This window comes from Marmota monax, unplaced genomic scaffold, assembly GCF_021218885.2.
Source record: "Marmota monax isolate L192 unplaced genomic scaffold, Marmota_monax_Labrador192_F-V1.1 WCK01_AAM20220418_F8-fsc00045, whole genome shotgun sequence".
NCBI lineage: Eukaryota > Metazoa > Chordata > Mammalia > Rodentia > Sciuridae > Marmota > Marmota monax.
This window is the reverse complement of record NW_026692132.1, coordinates 6,544,023-6,565,815: the sequence shown is the minus strand read 5'-3', so window position 1 is coordinate 6,565,815 and position 21,793 is coordinate 6,544,023. Positions and strand designations below refer to the sequence as shown.

General features: G+C 31.9%; 1 protein-coding gene across 2 annotated transcripts in view; it reads right to left on the bottom strand.

Moving 5' to 3' along the window:
• Window positions 1-21,793, bottom strand: part of Cwf19l2 (CWF19 like cell cycle control factor 2) — a 94,407-nt gene that overhangs the window by 55,134 nt on the left and 17,480 nt on the right. For both annotated transcript variants that reach the window (XR_006856612.2, XM_046466429.2), the window contains exons 6-10: window positions 20,691-20,784; window positions 15,513-15,628; window positions 13,489-14,147; window positions 2,720-2,810; window positions 1,400-1,492 (exon numbers count right to left, since the gene is read on the bottom strand). Coding sequence is in view for 1 of the 2 variants with exons in the window: in XM_046466429.2 (XP_046322385.1) it covers window positions 1,400-1,492; window positions 2,720-2,810; window positions 13,489-14,147; window positions 15,513-15,628; window positions 20,691-20,784 (1,053 nt within the window). In the remaining variant the exon portion in view is untranslated. The remainder of the gene's footprint in view (window positions 1-1,399; window positions 1,493-2,719; window positions 2,811-13,488; window positions 14,148-15,512; window positions 15,629-20,690; window positions 20,785-21,793) is intronic.

The following is a 21,793-nucleotide window of genomic DNA, read 5'->3' as shown; positions in this document are numbered from 1 at the left end:
TCAGCCCTTCAACTTCTATATACATGATTATTTCATATAGCATTGTGAATTTAAATACTATTATGCTAATAAGTACCAAATTTCTATCTGCAATTTAGGCTCCTTCCACTATCCAACTGCCCACTCAATATCTCTACTTTTTCCTCATCTAGAGTATCCAAACTCAATATATCTGAAACAGGCCTCTATCTTCACCCCAAAACCTACTGTTCCTTTCTTCTACAACTCAAATAATGGCTACCCTATTCTTTCAGCTGCTCAAGCTAAAGACTGCTTTGCCTCCTCTCTTTACTCATTACCCATCTAGTACATCCCAATCTAAACCATCATGAAAATAAAAATCCTTATAGCTCTCCTTTCAAAATAAAGAGAAATACACACACACACACACACACACACACACAATCACTTCAACCCATCTCCTTAGCTACTACTTTGGTCAAAGTTACTATCATTTTCTTATCTATATTATCGCAAGAGCCTACACCTGAACTCCACCTTCTGCCCTTACTCTCATTTGATCTATTTTTAACACAGGCAGGCCAGTGCTAACAAAAAATACTCTCTGCTCAAAAACTCTTAATAGTTTCTCATCTCAAACAGCATAAAACCTCCTTCCTTACTATATTTTTTCAAAATCTGACATGATCTGGCTTCCCATAGTCTCCAACCTGGATCCCCTAATCTTTCCCTCTCTCTCATTCATTCCACTTCAGTAGCACTGATCTCCTTGCTGTTCTTCCTACACATCAGACAAATTATATCTTAGGGCCTTCTAATTCTCTATTACCTATACCTAGAGAGCTCTTCACTCAGATACACAGACACACTCCTTCACTTATTTCCAATCTTTGCATCAATGTCACTTACTCAATTAGAATTGGCCCATGTACTCAACCTGCTCAAAATCTCCACTACATTCCAACAGAATGTATAATTTCCTAATATGTTGTATCATATTTTTAGCTATTATTTTATTGTCTCTCCATCTCTACCAAATGAAAATGCCATGCAAATAAGTGTTTTTATCTGTTTTGTATTGTAGATGAAGAACAAGAACAAAATAATTTGCCTTGTATGGAATGGATATCCAATTGAAATCTCTAACTCTGTAGGAAAGAATTTATGGATCAGTTTGACTTACATAAGGTCAAGCAACAGAGTCTAAAACAAAAACAGCTCTCCTTGGTCCCAGGTCTAGGCTTTATTCTAACAGAGAAATATTGGTGAAATGGAAGAGAATGCATATAAAAAAAAAATTTAAAAAACAAGTGAACAAATATACACATATAAACACAGACACAGATACTAACATATCTCAAATTAAAATATGACTACTGAAAATTAATAATATTACACAAGGTAATTATATGCTAGCAAATAAACTTTTATTACTTACCTCTACCCCAGATTTTTTTAATGATATCTGTGTTTCAGTTTCTTTGAATTTATTTGCCTTTTCAAGTTGGGCTTTAAGTTGTTCAGCTAATTCCTTTGAAAAGAAAAATAAGCAAAATAGTTATGATATGTCATTTAATTCTTCATTACAGAATTTTATATAACAGAAAACAGCATAATAAAACCCTATGTAACCAATAGCGAATTTCAATTACCAATTCACAGCCTAATACATAACATTTTAATGAACTTATTTCAGTTACAAACTTCTCAAGTACCTATGGCATTTGTTTACAATTTGAAGGTAAACCATTTCAAAGACATACATTTTGAGGGAGACAGGATAATGAAAGTAATATGTAACCTCAAGAATGAAGTTTTTATAATTCCTTAGATATTAAAGCTTTCAATACTTAAAAAATCAGTTACTTGCTACAAGGAAGTTATCATGACATTTAAAATACTGTTTTCTTCATTGTTATAAGTAATATGATAAAAATTATGAATATATTTCATTTTTACTCTAAAAAATTACTATAGAAATTTATAAAACACCTAACATAGAAAGCAACAAACCATAAACTAGCAAATTAAATAATAAATTTATGTGACTCATAAGATCAATTAAAGATCACTTAAGTATTTGAGTTTAAGATGAATGCACACACATTACCAAAAGTGAATCTACTGTGTCAGAGAGTGGAAAGTTCTGCTGTTCTACCATGTGCAATAACACAAGTAAGTACAATAGTACAACATTCATAATGAATGAACGAATGAATGAATGAAAACAGCTCTTATCAAATCGTCACTATTTCTATTTAATTTGAGGTAAATCGATCTTAAACATATTACAGAAATTAAATGAGTTAAACTATACAAAGTATCTAACACAGTATCAACTACAAACATATCACCTTAAACTTTGAATAAATGAATTAATCACCTATTTAAGATTTCAATTTTTATGTTCTAAGTAAAATGGTTTTGTTATGAGAATTTTTAATAAATAACTAAAAATGGGAAAGAAAATAGTCATACCTTTAACTCCTCCAAATACATTCCATAATTACAAGAATATAGCAAACAGAAAAGTAAATAAATAAAAATTTCAGAAATCTGATAGAGAAAGTAGATAATTTATTTATAAGATAGTACTATTTCTAGAAAGGTTTAAGAATTTCTTCAAGGAATAAATAAATAGCAGTTATTTTCAAAGTCTGCTACATCCCCACTGCTGAGGAATTACCCAAATTACTTACAAGAAGTTAAATATTTAATCACTATCCTCCAAAAAAAAAAAGATATTTAAGAATCTTACCAAATTCCCCATCATCTCTGCCTTGATAATTCTGGCACCCAACTTGTTCTTCTCATCCATACTCAGGATGTGGATGGACTCATCCTTCGGACTGCCATTTGAATAGAACAGACAAAGAGCAAATGAAATACAGGTGCAACTCCAATATTATTTTAACTCTCCTCAACAAAGTATTCAGCACCTATAGGAGATCATGACTCTAAGGTTTAAAAATTAGACTCAATGTGCTACTTAATATTTCAAGGTTCTCTGTCACAAACCCATGATGGCTTATGGCAGATATAATAACAGGAAAAAGTTCCAGCAACAATGAGGTAAATGATACAAAAATCAACCATTCTTCATTATTTAATATTTCCATACTCATTGTAAAAAAAACAAATACTAGAATCAGGCCACAATTCTACACATCTTGGCAAAAGCCTATCATTCAATGTAATATTATTAATACTTTAAGATACTAATAATCTGGAGATGATACTTTTAACCATAGTCAAGAATAAAAACAATAATCACACTTTCTTTTTCAAAGTCAGTCCAGAATTAGACACATAAACTAAAAACTGAGGTCATATGACAAACCAATACTATAAAAGCTTCATAAAAGAAAAGAGAAAGTTCCAGTCAAGCTCATATTCCCCCAGCTTACTGCCTTAAGAAAGATTCAAGGTTGTAGGACAGGGAAGGTAGACCCAGGCAGAACCCAACAAAAGGAGAAATAGCTCAAATCCAAGAATTACAAAGCAGCCACTGTTACTAAATAAAATACCTGAGGGGCGAAAGAATCCCAGAGAGTTCACCTGAGTATTTAGGAAGAAAATACTTATAGCCAAGGAAAGAACTATCCTAAAGGAATGGAAGGACAGTATTTGGCACTCCTGGGAAGTGTCTGGTTCCACTACCCAAAGTAGGAAACCTCCTAATTCTGAAAGTAGTAGGTAGAGGATTATGGATCTTGGGAAATACAAGCCTTAGAAGAAATGCTGCTTTGGGTCCAGCTAACAAATGTGAAAATAAAGAACCAAAAAGATCAAATGGTTTCCAATTAACCATGACCCAGAACAAAGTACAAAAACATTTATAGAAATTCAAAAATACCCAACGCTCAACAAGAATCTGTAATACCTAGTATCCAAATATTATAACATACAAATAAGTAGAAAAATATAACCTAAAATTAGAAGTAAATACTATCAATCAGAAACAATCCAGAACTGACACAGATGTAAGAAACAGCAGGCAAGGATATTTAAAGTTATTATAACTGTGTTTAAAAATTAGAGATAATAAGGACATTAAAAATACACAAATTGAACTTCTACAGATAAAAACTATATATCTGAGGTAAAAATACACTGGACAAGATTAATGAAAATCAGACTGTAAAGGAATAGTCAACTTGAAGCAATGGAAATAATGCAAAATGAAACATACAGGGGAAAAAAAGAATTAAAAAAATGAAAAAAGCCAATCATACATGAAATTGGAGTCCCTAAAAGAAACGAATAGAAGATATAAGAAACAAAGGCCCAAATTTGTTGAAAACTAAGAAGCCAAAGAATTTGAAAGAAAACTACATGAGAAAAATGACACCAAGACACATCATAATCAAACTGCTCAAAAGTAGTGATAAAAACATCTGAAAGCACTATAGAAAAAGACATCATTTGTGCCCACAGAAACAAGATTGCTATGACAGCTTTCTCTTTAAAAACAATGCAATCAAGGAAAGGATCAACATCTTTAAAGTACTGTCAACCTAGAATTCCACACCCAGAGAAAATACACAAAAGGGAAACAAGGACTTTTTGGACATAAAAAAGCTGAAACAATGCTAAAGAGAAACCTTCAGGAAGAAGGAAAAAAATAGAAGACTGAAATATGGATCAACCCAAAGCAAAAAAAAAAAACAACAACAACAAAAAAAAAAACACACCAGAAATGACTAGAGTAAATATATATGATTTTTCTGTTACCTAAGTCTCTTTATAAGAGAGCTATTTAAAGAAAAATAACAATCTATTGAGGCTTTACAAGTTCAAATAAAATGTATGGTAACACTAGCAGAAAGGAAAGTTTATACTATAACTCTAGTATAAAGTTCATATACCATACAGGAGCAGATATATATAATATAGCAACAAAAGAAATGAATTGGAATTAAAAATATTCAATCCAAAAAAATTAAGAGAAAAAAAACAGATGGACAAATAACAAAATTACAGGTATGAACCTAATTACAGGTTACAAATCCCTAATCAGAAAATCTGAAATCCCAAGTACTCCAAAATATGAAACTTCTTGAGCACCAACATGATACCACAAATAGAAAATTCCACACCTAACCTCATATGACAAGGTTGCATTCAAAATGCAGGCATATTAAAAATATTATAGAAAGTTACCATCAGGATATATATACAAAACATAAATGAATGTTATATTTAGATTTGGGTCCTATCCCCAAGTTATCTTATTATATGTATGTAAATACTCCACAATAAGGAAAAAAATTCAAAATCAAAAACATTCCTAGTCCCAACCATTTCAGGTAAGGGATACTTATCTGAAGTACATACAAAACATCAATCAAGATAAACCTAAGTCAAAAAACCAGTCTCAATATATCTAAAATAATAACAACACTATAAATCAATGGTCTAAACACCTACATTAAAAAGCAGAAATTTTGTATAGATAAAAAAGAAAAAAAACAACTATAAAAATGTTTTATAAAGATATTAATCTTTATCTTATTATTATTATTATTATTATTATTATTTTGGTGGTGCTGAGGATTGAACCCAGGGCCTTGTGCATATGAGGCAAGCACTCTAACAACTGAGCTATGTCCTCAGCCCCAAAAATATAAAAGGATAAATATGTTAAACACAAAAGGATAGAAAAAGATATTCCATGTTAATATTAGTCAGTGTGGTGCACACCTGTAATCACAGTATCTCAGGAGACTGAGGCTAAGTAAACCAGCGAGTCTCTGTCTCTAAATAAAAATATTTTTTAAAAAGGAGCTGGGGATGTGGCTCAGTGGTTAAGCATCCCTGGGTGTTTGTGTGTGTGTGTGTGTGTGAATATAAAACCAGGGACTTAAAAGGATGACTTCATAAGAAAAAGGTTTGACACATTTAGAGTTCATATGAATCCTTAAATGTCTATGTACTTAATAACAGAGCTTTAAATTATGAGGCAAAGACCAACAGAACTTAGCACTTTCTTAATATTTAAACATATAAAGGCCATATGATCTAGCTGTTACTTTCCTAGGCAATTACCCAAAAGAATAGCATATGTACATGAAAGTTCAGAGGAGCCTTGTTTGTAATAGTCAAAACCCATAAACAATCAAAATACACATCAACAGGAGAACAGATAACCCAAATTGTGGTATATACAACAATAGTGTAGTACCCATGGACCAAAAAATATATAAACTATTAATACATGTACTAACATGGATAAAGTGCTACTAAGAAAAAGTCAGACTTCCCTCCTTCCACAAAAGAATGCATAATGTATGATCTCATTTACATAATACTTTAGAAAATGCAAATATTTCTATAATGAAAGAAAGCAGATGGATGGGAGCCCTGCAGTAGAAGGTGGGATATGGGGAGAGACAGGAAGGAAAAAATTATAAAAGGCACCAGGAAATGTTTAAGGTGATGGTTTCATGAGAACATACACATTTCAAAACTTATTGAATTACATTCTTATATATATGCAGTTTATCAAATGTCTGTTACACCTCAGTAAAGTTACTTTTAAAAATCTTCAAAGCAGAGAAACAGTTAAAAGCTGAATATATCATAATCAATGACATAATCTCAAATATAAAGGATTTATCTACATTACCAATTCAGTTTTCTTAACCTATTTTATTGAAATTCATCCAGTCATGTTCTCAATATACCCTCTTAGCAAGGAATAGCAAAGTTCATATTTGCAATGATTCAAAAATTGGCCTAATAACTCTATGTGGAATTTTTTTAAGTAGCAAATTTCTTGTCATAAAAAAGAAATCTTTAACATGTAGCATTTAAGTTTTTTTAAGATAATATCTTTGCTATAGAACCCATTTCCATAACATATTATCCTTCCCACCATGTTCTTTCAGTCTATATTTTAAAAAACAATTAAAACAAACAGTAGGGGCACTGCATTCATGTGATCAGAAGAACATTAAAACGTTTTATATGCCTCTATGGGTTGAGTCATTGCTTGTATAATTAGTTGTACTTTTATAAAGAAAATATTTTCAGTACTTTTACTCAAATTAAATTGAGGTACATACAATTTTCACTGTATTATAAATATAATTTATTGAATTTGGAGCAACCCAATCATATTTCCATAAACTTCTACTTCCTAAGCAACTTGCAGTCTTTCCTATTCAACTAATTTTCCAAAATTCTTTATCTGAGATTTAACTGTTACAGTATTAGTGATATTTTTATATGAATAATGCAAAATAAAATAAATAACCACAGGACACATCCTTTCAAAACAGAATTAGTCCAATTATGCCCCCATGAAGATGGCTTGCTCCAGGGTCTGCCTTTCAAACTCTCCTGTTTCCTAAGTGACAAATTTCCTGGCTGCTTTTCCATCTACCTTTTCTGCTTTTCTTCGGTTTCCAAGAACTCAAGTACCTAACCAGATTTCCCTTCCCAACAAAGCTGTCTATTTATCCATTTTTCATCTCAACAGCAATCAATTGAGAAAATCAACTGAGAGAAGGTAAAATGGATAAGAAGGTAGTTTCCCCATTATTTCTCCCTCTTTCTGTTATTCCAAAAGATGCTTATTTAAATCCAGATATAAAGGACAATTTTACACAAGATCTCTTACTCAGCTCAGTCACTCAAAAAGTAAGCAATCTTGCAAGCAAGCTTAATTTTGATAGGATCAGAAGAAGGAAGGACAAAATTCATCCATCAAGTCATTTCCTTTTTTTGAAGTGCAAAGTTTTAGGAATATTAACACAAACTACTATATCTCATGTGTCAATAAGGAAATAGATTCATTCCTACTAATACACTAAGTACAAATGAAAGTGAAAGACTTTCAAATTCCAACTTCCTGATGCAAAATTTCATGAAGCACTCAAAAGTTCTTTATGCTAGTTGCTTCTTTCTTGATCATAAATGGGAAATCCTTCTCAGTACTATGAGAAAAGAAGTTCTGGAGTCAAATTCATTCTCTGCCATTTACTAGCTTTATGAGATTAGATAGGCATCATAATCTGTGACTATAAAAATCAAGAAAATGATTAATATCTATCACACTTAAATGCAGAAATGTATAGAATTACAGTAATTTCAATAATGTAACAAAATTCCAAATACCTACCTTGGTATTCAATAATCATTAGTTCCCTTTGCCACTGACAGCCAATTACTGAGTCACAGGAGGATTCTCCAATCACTCCTACATTCGCCATGCTTAAAATTCAATGGCAAAATCTCTTCAAGAAAAGATTTAAAACTAGAATATCTAGAACTATGCACAGATATGAAGTAATCAAATTTTTTCAAGAGACCACAGAATTAAAAGCTTCATCACTGGGTCATGGATGCCAACTCAAGCGCTCTCTCTCTTTTACATTCACTTTTTTGATTCAGAATTTCTTGTCTCTCAACTATAGTTACACTGACCAGTGCATTTGCTTCAAATCTGTTTCATTTCTCAATCTAACCTTCACAGTGCTTTTGGAATCTTTTAAAAATCCAAGTCTTTTTTATTTAAAATCCTTGTGATACTTCTTTATCACTCATAAAATGATGTCCCACTTGTAAGCATGACTTCTGGAACAAGGTGTACAAGGCATCTTCCTTGTATACTTCCTCCCATATGTCTTCCTCTTAACCAAATTCTACAAATCAGAGGGAAGCTACCATATGCTAAGCACTACATCAGGATCCAGAGAAACAGATTAGAAAGAGATATACCCTGCTCTCAGAGCTACTTTATCACAAATTCTAAAACATATTTGCAAATAGTCAACTACACTATGCTGTCTCATATTTCCAGTTTCTTCAAGTTGATTGTCCTTTCCCAACAGGTTCATCCTTCATAAAGACCTTACAACTTTGCCTGAACAATCTTACCAGACCCTGTTGCCACTATTATTATCCTGCCCCTAATATTATCCCATCCCTATGTGTAATAACTATAAAACCTTCTATACTTAATACCTGTAACTTCAAGTATGTACCATATTTGTTTAGGTATCTATATGACTTCCTCTCCTACAATGTGAGTTCCTTGAAGGCAGATACAATGTCAAATTATTTTTGTACCGTGAGATCTAGGAAATAAAAATATTCAGTGAATATAAGATAAATGGCAAAACGAATGAAAGGGATCCAACTTAAGCTTCAAGGCATATATTTAAGGCAAAAATAAACAATCCTTATCACATAATTCAGATACACTTTTACAAATCTGAATGAATGAAAGAAATAGTCTGTTCTCAATCTTTCAGTATCCAAGGATCCTTTAAGGGAAATGATAGGCACGGGGACAAAGCATTTGGAGTAATTGTGTTCTAAAAGTTCATCAAAATTTGGAGGTAAAAACAGAATAAAATTAATAACAGTCATAACAATGAGAGTACATTTCAATTGTGTGAGCTGTTTGTGAACCAAACTGTCACACTGCCTTTCTCTTCCCACCTGAAGCTTCCAAACTCCTGTGTTCCTTATAAGGACCTAGAGAATCACGAACATTCTAGGGGATCACATGTTGAAAAACACTGATATAAGTCACCAAGAAAGAATCTTCTCTGCCTAACTAGCCACACTTTTCTCTTCTTTAAAACATTTCTACCCATGGCTAATCCTCCTACTTGGATGAATAAACAGGACCCATATTAATAACCTCAAGGATCTTGCTCAATTATCAACTCTATACAGAGCTCTTTTCTAAAGTAAAACTGATTTCTTCCATTAAAATATAAACATGTTTAAGTATCTACACCTCAAAGATAAAGGGGTTGAGGGAGGTACTAAATTTAACCTCTTCACTCGCATATACTTTCTATCTCTGCCAACTTAAAACCAGTACTCAAATTTAGTCTACTGAAATCTGGCTTCTGTATCCTTTCACAATGAAAATGTTCTTGACTGAGTTGTCAAAAACTTCTTATTATTTATCCAAAGGACACACCTTTGTGATTTTACTTTACTCTTCCCTTTGTTGAAAAACTTTCCTCTCCCTGCCCTTCTCAGGTTGGAAGCTTAAAGATTTAATCAAGGGAAGGCACTATTAGTCTATCCAAAAGCCACCAAGTTTCAAGATAATAATAAACTCTTTCCTATGTTCTCTAAGCATTTATAGAGATGAGCAGATGCTTTAAAAGAAACATAACCATAATATCTGCAATTAGTCTAAACCCAGAAGTCCCAAGCTTTAGCATTTTCCTGGATTACACCTATAGTGCACACATTCCCATTACAACTTATTTCTAAAAAGTAAATTACCTCATTAAAATATGTTCTTTAAAATATATGTACACACACATTAACACTGACTGAAAACTTTTCAGGAAGCAGTAATTAAAAGAATTCTAGACTAATGATATTTCAGAAACCTTGATTATATTGCAATTATTCTTCTCCTCCTGATAGTGTTCAAAGATCTCTCTTTAATTATTCTTTTCCTTACCACTGATTTTCATATTTTCTCCCCTGCCTAAGGATTTTATCACTATACTCACAACCTTGACAACATGGAATCTTTCTCTTGCCCTTCTGGGATATAAAAGCAAACTCTGCCAAGAATAACATCTAAAGGTTAAGGTACTAAATGAGTTAGTTCTGATCAAAATTATAAAATCTAACTTAAGGACATCTAGTTAGGTTTTTTTCCCCTACTACATATTACTCTAGGTTTCAAACTCCTAAAAGTATTTAGCTAATATATTTTCCAACAAAAGAAAAATATGTCTGTAAATATATTTCATTCCAACTATAATAAGTTCTTAACTACCTGGGCAATTATTGGAAGATGTTTTCCAGCCATTTAAAATAATCACAGAACAAGGCATTGTGGCACAAGCCTGTAATTCCAGCAACTCAGGGGGCTGAGGCAGAATGTGAGATTGACTATTCCAAAGTCTGTTTTTATAATGAACTCAAAAGTATTTTCTAGGCCTAGTGAAAATGCTTTACTTTGGGCAGTTAATCTCTTTTCTTCTCTCTTATGCCTCTATTTGGTCAACTTCTCTCATATTCTACCAACATAAATCTCACTAAGGTTATCAATAACTTTTCACAATTAGTGTATAAAAGAAAAGTGTTTTAATTCAAAGCCAGTTTATGGTTCTCCTTTAATCCTTATTTGAAAACCATGCTAAATGGATATCAGAAGATACTGAATCTAAGTTTTGCAAATAACTATATAGTACTTTTAACAGCAACAATAAAAATGTGTACAGGATACTATACATTTTCATATATACTAACTCATGAGGTAACTCCATGAAGTTGTTTATATTACTTTGTTTTAAGTCAAGGAAAGTAGCACAAGAAAGTCAAGTGTCAATACCTTATAAAAGGTCACAGATCCAAGAAATGATTGTTACTTACAGAACTGCCAGATAAAAAACACGACACCAGTTAAATTTGAATTTCAAGTAAGCAATGAAGATTTTTTTTCTCATAAGTTCAAATACTGTAAGAGAATTATTATTTTTATTTACTAAATCTGGCAACCTCAGTTACATAATATTGTGCAAGTCATAATCTGAGTTCCCTCAATTTCTATATCTGCAAATGTAAGGCTCAGACTATGATTTCTTCTAGTTTCAAAATCAGTTCTTTAATTTTTTTCTAATTCTAAATGTCACTGTTTCTAAAACTCCCTAGTATTCTATCATTTTTTAAGTAATTCAACATATCTCCAAGATAATAGTCAGACAAATTAATAGCCACTAACAATTCTTCACTCAATCTTTTTAGCACTCTTCAGAGTCCTATCTTGGTTTCTTAATATCACTCTATAGGGCTGGGGATGTGGCTCAAGCGGTAGCGTGCTCGCCTGGCATCCGGGTTTGATCCTCAGCACCACATACAAACAAAGATGTTGTGTCCGCCGAAAACTAAAAAATAAATATTAAAATATTCTCTCTCTCTTTAAAAAAATACATCACTCTATAAGCTCAGAAATTGTATTTCCTTTCACATAAATGTGGAAAATTCCTAGATTTTTTTCTTCTCCTCTCGTGTCATGGAATTCACCAAACACCTCAAACCCTTCTAACATCAAAATTAACAAATCTAACAAAGAATACTGCTTTCAGACCTCACCCTCCAAAACTGCTGTTATTGCATAATTCTATGTTATATTTATCAGAAGCTAACAATTTAAAGAGAATATACAAATATGAGGCAATTAGACAACCAGATAGAGTTACTTATAGTAAGACTGCACTATATACTTTGCTTAGCTGTAGTCACAGAAATCAAGAACCACAGATTGCCCAAATGCTAAACCAACTCAAATGATCACCAGGAAATAAGACTCATCCCACCACCAACTGTGGAGTAGAAACAGTCTACCACTCAAGGCACCTGGAATGAAGCCTGGGCAATTATATATTCATACACTCACAAACATTCGCTAATCTGTGCCACATACATGCAGTCAACACAACTGGATTTATCCTTCAGTTTCCAGGAAGGAAAGCCCCAATCTGAACTAGAGCTCATTTTACTGGGCTCCATCACTTGGTCCAGACTTTGCCAGATCCCTTCTACTGAAAGTCCCACAATGTGCTTACAATCCACTACTTCAGATGGAGTCAATAACAAAAGCAATTTGCCAGACTTACCACCTCAAGTCACAATTATACCTCTTACTAACAATGGTTTCTATTATTTCCTAAAACTTATTCTCTTATTGTCTTAACTGATAGTATTTTAACATATTCTAATGACCAATAAAAATATGTCACTTTATTGTATAAGTTATCCTTTGAATACATTTTTGTATTTCTATCGCCAGTGGGGCCAGTTCCATGTCTAAATAAAGTTTGTCTAGATCTGATACCACTCAATATGTGCTTCTTCATCTTTGGATCCAGTCCTATACAAAGGCAATGGATACAACAAAAATAAAACCAGTAGGTGCTACTTTCTTAATCACTATGGATACCACTACTATCCCATCTTAAATTTCACTTTTAAAGTTCTAACATCACATTTGAAATCCATCAATTCCCAAAGTAAATTATTTCCTTCTCTGTAAAATAACTCCATAATTCACAGTTCCCACTGCAGGATCTTTAGTATAGCTTTGTAACTTTGTATTTGGGCGATAGCAGCAAATTTTTCTTCCGTCTCCTAGACCTCCTTGACTCATGTAGTTATGGTGATTATTAACTTAATGATGGGGTAATTTCCTTAGGAAATAACAAAGTAACAAAATCTACCAAAATGTCTTCTATAGCACATTTACTTAAAAGAATAACATTCATATTTTTAAATTATAGAAGCGACAAATTTTGAGCAACTTATGGCTACTGAATTATTTCAGATCCTTGTTAAATAAAAACTGTGAAATTAAATGCAATCCATAAAACAAAACCACTACATTGTTAAATCTACGTATTTTATCTTTTCCATCAATTTAAGAAAGAGGATACCATACTCATGTCTAATTAACAAATGACATTCTGAGGAACAGTTTAGTTCTTTGGATCCTCAGGGACTTAATATTAATATCATCTTAAAAAACAAATGATAAAATACCCAGTATATGTAGCCTTTGCATCCTGCAAATTTTTTCTCGTTGGAGGGTCATCACTCAAGCTCTCAGTCTGTAATTTTTCTCTGGTGTCTCCTGAAATGTGTTGATAGTCAATACTGCTACTAGTTTCCAATGCCTTTTGATTTGAATATTTCTTCTCTTCTTTTCTCCCATAAGATGAACTCCATGATGTTAAACTTTCTTCACTGTTCTCTGTGGGTTTTTGAAAACCACAATGCAAAGCACCCTGAGTCACTAATGCTAAAGATGAACTAGATGGTTCAAAATTTCGTCCCTTGCTGTGACATGACAGTTCTTCATCATCAGTGGGTCTTAAAAATTTAGGTCTCAAATTTCCAGAAGAGAGCTCTTGATTTTGCCTTGGGTTGTATTCTCTTCTACACGTTTCTAAAGACCCAGATCTCTCATCTTTTTCATCCCCACTAAATTTATCTTTATTGTTATTGTTTGTGATCTCTGTTGTACCATATCTATCCCTTGAACTTTTATTGTATTTTATTAAGTCTAATTTTTTATTTTCTTGACTATTTTGTGCTTTATCTGAATATGTGGGCTTCCTCCACCGTTCTCGTCTAGAATCTTCTTTTTTGGAGGCAGTTTTTTCAGCTTCTTCTAATTTTGACTGAAATAATTCCATTGACTACAAAGGAGAAAAATAACATATTGAAAGTTATAAAATGCTCACTGATGTTTTACCCACATGTCATTGGCCATGAACCACCGCCAAGTGGCACAATGAAAGAAAAACCTACCAAGGTAAGGGTAGACCCAAATGATCATCCTACACTAAAATAAATACTAAAAAGAATGAGAAAATACAGAAAAATTACCAAATAACAAAAAAAAAATCTCAAAGGGGACACTCTTAAACCAAATGGTCTATACTAACAAAGTCTAACATACAATACGGAAGACATATAACTGGTAATCACGATTCAAGAAGTTACTGTACTGCTAAAACATAATAGACTCATGAAAAAGGAACATTACAAGTACAAGAAGTGAAAAACTGTGTATCCAAAAAAAATGCCCTGAAATACTGAAAAGAATAGAAAGTGATAAAAACCAAATTAGCCTGGGAATTCTTTAAAGTTTAGGAAATGACAATAAATAAACATAAATTATAGGAAAAAAGAAACATGCACAATTGATTCTAAAGAAGTTAATGCATGTGCACTGTTATTTCCAGAAAGGAGAAAAGATGATGAAAGCAAAGCATTAATAAAAAAATAAATGTATGTAAGAAAATTTTCCAAGTTGATTTTCTGGATCAGAAGGGCTCATCTAATAGTTTTGCATGGAAAAAGAAAAAAAAGACTTCTATATTAAAAATTCCTAATTTGTGAATCTACAAACTCAAAAATAAAACTTTCTTCACAAAGACTATACCAGATGCATATGTGGGTAGATAACACATTACCTACAAAGGAAAGAAAATAAGTTGGTTCTAAAATACTATATACTAATGCATGGGCATGGTTACATCATTCTAAGAGTATACACATTCTAATACTTTTTTTGAGTATTCGCAATTGAACCCAGAGGTTATTATTTACCACTAAACTGCACCCTCAACACTTTCTAGTTTTCATTTTAGAGTGTGTATATATATTTTTCTAAAAAATAAAAAAACAAAAAAACCCTGGATAATGCCAAAAGATGGAAAAATACTAAAGTCTGGAATATACCAAAATTTCAAAAGTGGTTATCTCCAGAGGTATACTGGGAAAGCTCTTCAGCATTACTTAATTTTCTCATAATGATAAAATATTATTTTTACATTAAATAAATACAGATTTAAGTCTTGCATTATTTATGTCAGCAAAGATATGCTACCCAAGTATACAGAATAATAAAAAAGCAGAAGTTATTTCAGCAGTACAAAGATAAGAAATTTAATATCAATTCAATTCAAAAGTGTGTCATAGCATAAAACAAAGTTAAACCACATAATCTTTTATATAATTATGAAAATAGTACACATGTTCTTAATTCAGATACCTACCCCATATCTTTCAGCTACAATATCCTCAAATTTTTTATTTTGTTTTTCAGCTTGTTCCTTCATTCTTTGATAAGACTTCTTTAGCCAGCTTAATCCACCATCCTCCACTCCTGAAGCTAAATTCCAATAGAAAATTAGAAAATGTTTGTTATACTTTTGAATGAGGTTATCATCAAATTAATTCTGACTTATAAAGTATAAAATTAAATATTTTTTCTTCAATATGTAAAAATTATAACCACATTTAAATTTCAACATATATTTGAGTGTGTACATATGCAAGCTACAGAGTTTTGCCAGTTGGAGAAAGGAAAAGATAAATAATAAACTAAAGAATAAAAGTAAAACTATCCTCAGGAAAATTACAATTTAAGAGAATGAATACAAAAGTATATAAATGCAATAAAGATAATATGTAACAACTATTATGTAAAGATATGCAGGGTTATACAAAATGATAATGATAATAGTTAAGGATTACTTCTAACTACGAAGTCAAGAAAAATTCCACAAACTAAGTTTAAGAAATGGGTTGAATTTGTATAAAAAAAAAAAAAAAAAGAAAAAGTTAAGAGTACAAAGGGCACTCCCAGATATAAGGACACACACAGAGGAGAAAAAGCTACCACAGAAACATAAAAAGAACAAACAAGTCAGAGAAGAAAATGCTGAAATTATATTAAAACAAATTGTCCTACTTTCATCATGATTACCAACTATGAACATGTGAATGCTCCTAATGAACTTTATTAAGCTGTTTACATTTCCTACACTTTAGATCTGTGTAAAGAGAAAATCAAATCAATTACATGAATTAAAATTCTGGTCCTGATTTTCCTTGCCCTCAAGTGATACTTTAACATCCTCCAGGTCTATAACAAACAAACAAACAAAAAATGCATACACACAGATTCCACAAGACATGTACAAGAATGTTTACAACAAAACAATCTGCAATAACTCCAATCTGGAAACAACCCAGGAAATGTCCAACAACAAAAGAAGGAACACATAAACCATGATACAGTCATAAGATACATACACAGCAAATAGAATGAATTAACTATATTCATAACATTATGGATGAATCTCAAACTGTAGATAAAAGAGGATGGTAACAAAAATGTATGCAAATGATTATGGTGCTAATATCCAGGATAGTGATTACCCTTTGGTAACAAGATGCTAATAATGTTTCTTGACCTGTGTGCTGAATACATAGATGTTTTCATTTTGTGAAAAGGAACAGTCTGCCGTACACTTATGGTTGTATACTCACTTTCCTATGTAAGTTAGACTTTAAGGAAAAAAAGAGAAAAAATGATTACAATCCTCTAATTAAATCTATTTAAAGTACTTCTATCATTCAAATCTCAACAGTTTATCTTTATTAAGCAATCTCTTCTAAGATAATAATGTGGTCTAGGGATTAAACCTAGAGGTGCTTAACCACTGACTCACATCCCCAGCCCTTTTTATTTTTTATTTTGAGCTGGATATTGCTAAGTTACCTAAGGCCTCACTAAGGCTGGCTTTGAACTTGAGATCCTCCTGCTTCAGATTCCCAAATCATTGGGATTACAGGCATGCGCCATCATGTCTGGCAATCTTTCTTTAAAGGTCTAAAATACTCTGTACTCTAAAACCCAGATCTCTAGTTAACTCAAAGATTTCTTTACATTCAAAAACTTATTCTACTTTTGATCTTTTTTCTTATGTATATAGTCTATAAATTCAAAATTAATGGGGCAACCATTCAAGGAACTTAATCTAAAAATGTAATCTATACAGTGATAAGTAAAAGAAACCCACAATAATTAATATCGTTATTACTATCCCAGCTTTATAATTAAATTGTTTACTCCACAGAATTATCTGTGAAACCAATAACATGTAGATGGGCACAGTGAAAATACCATGAAAAAATCACCAAAATACTAATAAAACTCAGAGAAAACTATCTGAGCTAAACTAAAACTGCTTTAATTCCTCTGTTTCCACTTATCAAGAAAATCTAACAGAATAAACACTTTCAGCTAATTTGCTTGTGAATTAAATCCACAATTTTAGAAATATCTATGTAATATCATCACCTTTAGCTGATGTATATTCAATATCAAAAGTGCTATTAATCTTATGATTAGGATGCTATCATTAAAGTATTTTTAATAAAAGAAAACACCAAATTTATTATCTACAGAGTAAACAAAAATACCAACTTACAGCACCATCCTCAAATTCAATTAATATTTAATGAATATTTATCATTAATATAAAAAGTTGCTAAACACATTAGGATATAAAAATATTCATAAGGCCTGGTCCCCATCCTCTATGCTAAGATGAAGATATATCAAATAATTACAGTATACTTATTTACTGGTATGCAGCACTTAAAATTTATATCTCAAATTTGTTTTCTATAGTAAGTCAAAAATTATGTTTCCATCATAATTGTAAGTTATATTATTATAAACAGAACACAGTCAAATGAATCTAGGCTGTGTTCCCATTTCTCTTTAAAAGATAGGCTAATAGAGATTTAACAATAAACAAAGTATCAGAAGACCTAGATTTTAGTCTTGCCAGTAAAACTGAACAGTTCTAAGATCAACTGCAAGTCATTAACTTCTTTGGACCTTAGCTTCTTAATCTGCCAAAAAAAAAAAAAAAAAACGCAGCTGATTAATGCCACCTTTAAAAATCCTTCCAACTCAAAGATTCTAACAGAAAGCCAAAAACTGGAGAAGGTTAAAAAAAAAAAAAAAAATCAATAGGAAAAGCAAAATCACAATAGAAGTGTTGTAAGCAAGAATTTCTACTAACTACATTGTAAGAAATGGTCTCCTAAAGAATGTAGAGTAATGAATGGATTAAAAAAATGTGGCATATATACACAATGGAATTTTACTCAGCAATAAAAGAGAATAAAATCATGGCATTTGCAGATAAATGGATGCAGTTGGACAAGATAATGCTCAGTGAAGTTAGCCAATCCCAAAAAAACAAATGCTGAATGTTTTCTCTGATATAAAGAGGCTGATTCATAGTGGGGTAGGGAGGAGGAACATGGGAGGAATAGATGAACTCTAGATAGGGCAGAGGGGTGAGAGGGAAAGAGAGTGGGCAGGGGGTTAGCAAGGATAGTGGAATGATGGACATCATTACCCAAAGTACATGTATGAAGACACAAACTGAGTGTCAACATACTTTATATACTACCAGAGATATGAAAAATTGTGCTGTATATGTATAATAAGAATTGTAATGCATTCTGCATACATTTTTTTAAATCAATTTTAAAAAAGAATGTAGAGTAACTAATCCAGGACTAGAATCAGAATTCTGGGTTCTCATGTGATGACAGGGAAATTATCTATCCAGTCTTTGTTTCCTGAGCTATAAAATTGAGACAATAACATCTACTCTGCTTTCCTTTCATGGTTACCATGAAAATAAACTGATATATAAGTGAGCCATGTAAACTCTAAAGTTGCACAAAATTTTCATTACTAAATTTTCTTTTTATGAGCTTTAAAAATCATTGAGTTTTCCATTTAATTTTCTCTAAAGATTAATGAATTGAAAATATGGCACATTGAACATTACCAAGACTCTTGATATAATCTTCCCAAGACACTTAATCACAGAATAACTGACATCATCATCCATTGATTCCTATATTCTAGATATTGTACTATTTCTAATTTTAACTTATAAGATAGTTACCATCATTATTCCTTTTAAAGATAAATAAACTGGACTCAGAAAGATCAGTACACTTTCCCACAATGACAAAGCTAGTAAATGGGACTGCCAGAATTCTAATTCCAACTAGACTGATTCTAAAATCTGAGTCTATAAGAACAACACTGTGTCACCTCTACCTCCCTAACATCAATACTTCCTTAATACTAATGTTCTAACACTTCCAGGTGCCTTACAGTTTTAGCCCTGCCACAAATCTAAGTAGAAGGATAAAACTATCATAAGCAGTAAAACTTGCAGACTGTTTTTTCCTTGTTTCATCATAATTATTCAATTGCAGATAATTTTTAAAACTAAATTTCCCTGGGAGCTGAGTCTGAAGGCATGATTTGAAAAGGAAGGAGAAAGGCTCTCCAAAAGCTTTATATAAGGTCACTCTCCTCCTTAATCATTGTGCTGTTTCCACCAGCTAAAAGCTACTACCTAAAGCAGAACTCCAGGTCTTCTATACCTAGTGAAGTTAAGAACCTATTGACTAAAAACAACAAAGATTGAGTTTGCTAATTCTAGGTTTCCCCCAAAGATAAATTTATTGACTGTCTTGACACTAGAGATGATAAAAGTCCAGATCACAAAATTAGGCTGGGTTAGCTTATTGCTCCCCAAACTGTTTCTATAAAACAGTGTTTCAAAGAGAACCTTGTTTAACTACAATTATTATTACTTAACCCAGCATTCAAAAAGTTAAAAATAAATTTATGATTACTAACAACTTTAGTTAAATTGCCGGAAAAAAAATTATAAAGGAGCCTATAAGGTGGCTCTAAGGATACACACATAAAATATAAAATAATTTAAACAAATAGCCAAAATAAAAACAAATTATGCATACAAAGGAAGAAAACTTTCTACTAATAAAATATTAAAATGAAAAAGTAATATAATTTACAACACTACTATTATACGCTGGGCTCACTGTAATTAAATAAACTTTTCATTGAGTTATCAATACAACACTTGATAGTCATGTAAGTTCTTTTTAATTATATTACAAAGTATGCTTATGTGACACAAATATTTTGTCTCCATCTGCTGGAAAATAATAGCACTCAACATTATTACAAATTTTGTGGCTGCTGGCAAAATAGAAATTTCTAAAGATATAAAACCAGATCTTTGTTTACATACTATTTTAGTGAAATTCAGACACAATACTTTTTACAAAACAAATGAATTATATTATTACATCCTCACAGAATCATACTTAGCATTAGCACATTTGAAACAAATTCATACATAAAAGCATTATAAGACAGGTATAAAACTGAGTACTAATGATTTAAATAAAAGACTTAAAAAGATTGCAAATATTTTATCAATGCTTTACTGCCATGTAAACTCAAGTCTTTGCATTAGAAATACCAACTTATAAGAAATGCCTATGTGTCAGCACCCACAATATAGAGATACCTTTAGTAACTGATGACACGCTACAGTCTTCTGATGGAAGACCTGTCCCACCATCCTTCCAATATGGATTCAGTTCTCTTTCCAGCAGTTTGGACTAGAAAAAAACATTTTCAGAAATTAGAATTTAAAAATAAATCCACCGTGAAAGAGTTAATAATAAATCTGAGACAAATCATTTAAAGCACTCTTAAGACACTGTTCTGTAATTTGCAGGTAATAATGTTTAAATTTACATTCATTCAATGTTTTAATTGAATACCTATCATGTTTAAGAACTGCATTATATATAGAAGATATAACAGTCGATAATACTTATTTGGCCCTGACTAGTTTATACTATAGTGACAATATGGTCAATAAATAACTGATACATGCTTTGAAGACAGAAATTCAGAGTACAAAGGCCACACAAAGAATTTAAACCTCTCATACATTAAAGGATCAAAGACTTCCTAGAGGAAGCATTATGTGCAATCTTAGACCTAAATACATGCAGAAATGAGCTAAGTTTTCTTTTGAGGGGAATGAGGGAAAGAGCATAAACATGCTCCAGCATGTTCACATTCATAAAACCATAGAGAAAGAAAATACACATCACTTTCAGGGAACTTAAAGTAATTCAGACAAGCTAAAACTCAGAAATGTGAATAAGTAGTGAAAAGAAATTAGATTGGAGGATAATCAGAGACTACAACACATGAGCTATTGTGAAATGCTGTTTACATTTTATGCTGGGGGCAATGGTGTTACACACAGAACAAACTGATCTTGGCATGAGGAAAAATGAGAAGAGCAAGATTACAAATCCAGTCAGAAGACTGTGGCAGTAATCCAAGCAAGAGATGATGGGAGCCTGTGTTCCAAGCACTATATCAGGCCCAGGGGCTATAAGGAATAAGACAGGTGCTGGGTCCTCAAAGATATTATGGTCTAAGGAAAGGGGAAAGACAATTAAGCAACATCAATACACATAAATGCTTTGAAAGCAAAGGAAGCTATATAGAACTATATACTGATGACACAAACTGAACCTCAGGAAATCAGAAAATGCTTCCTACAAGAACTAATAATGGCAACAGGATGGGGGGAACAGGAAGTGTTGA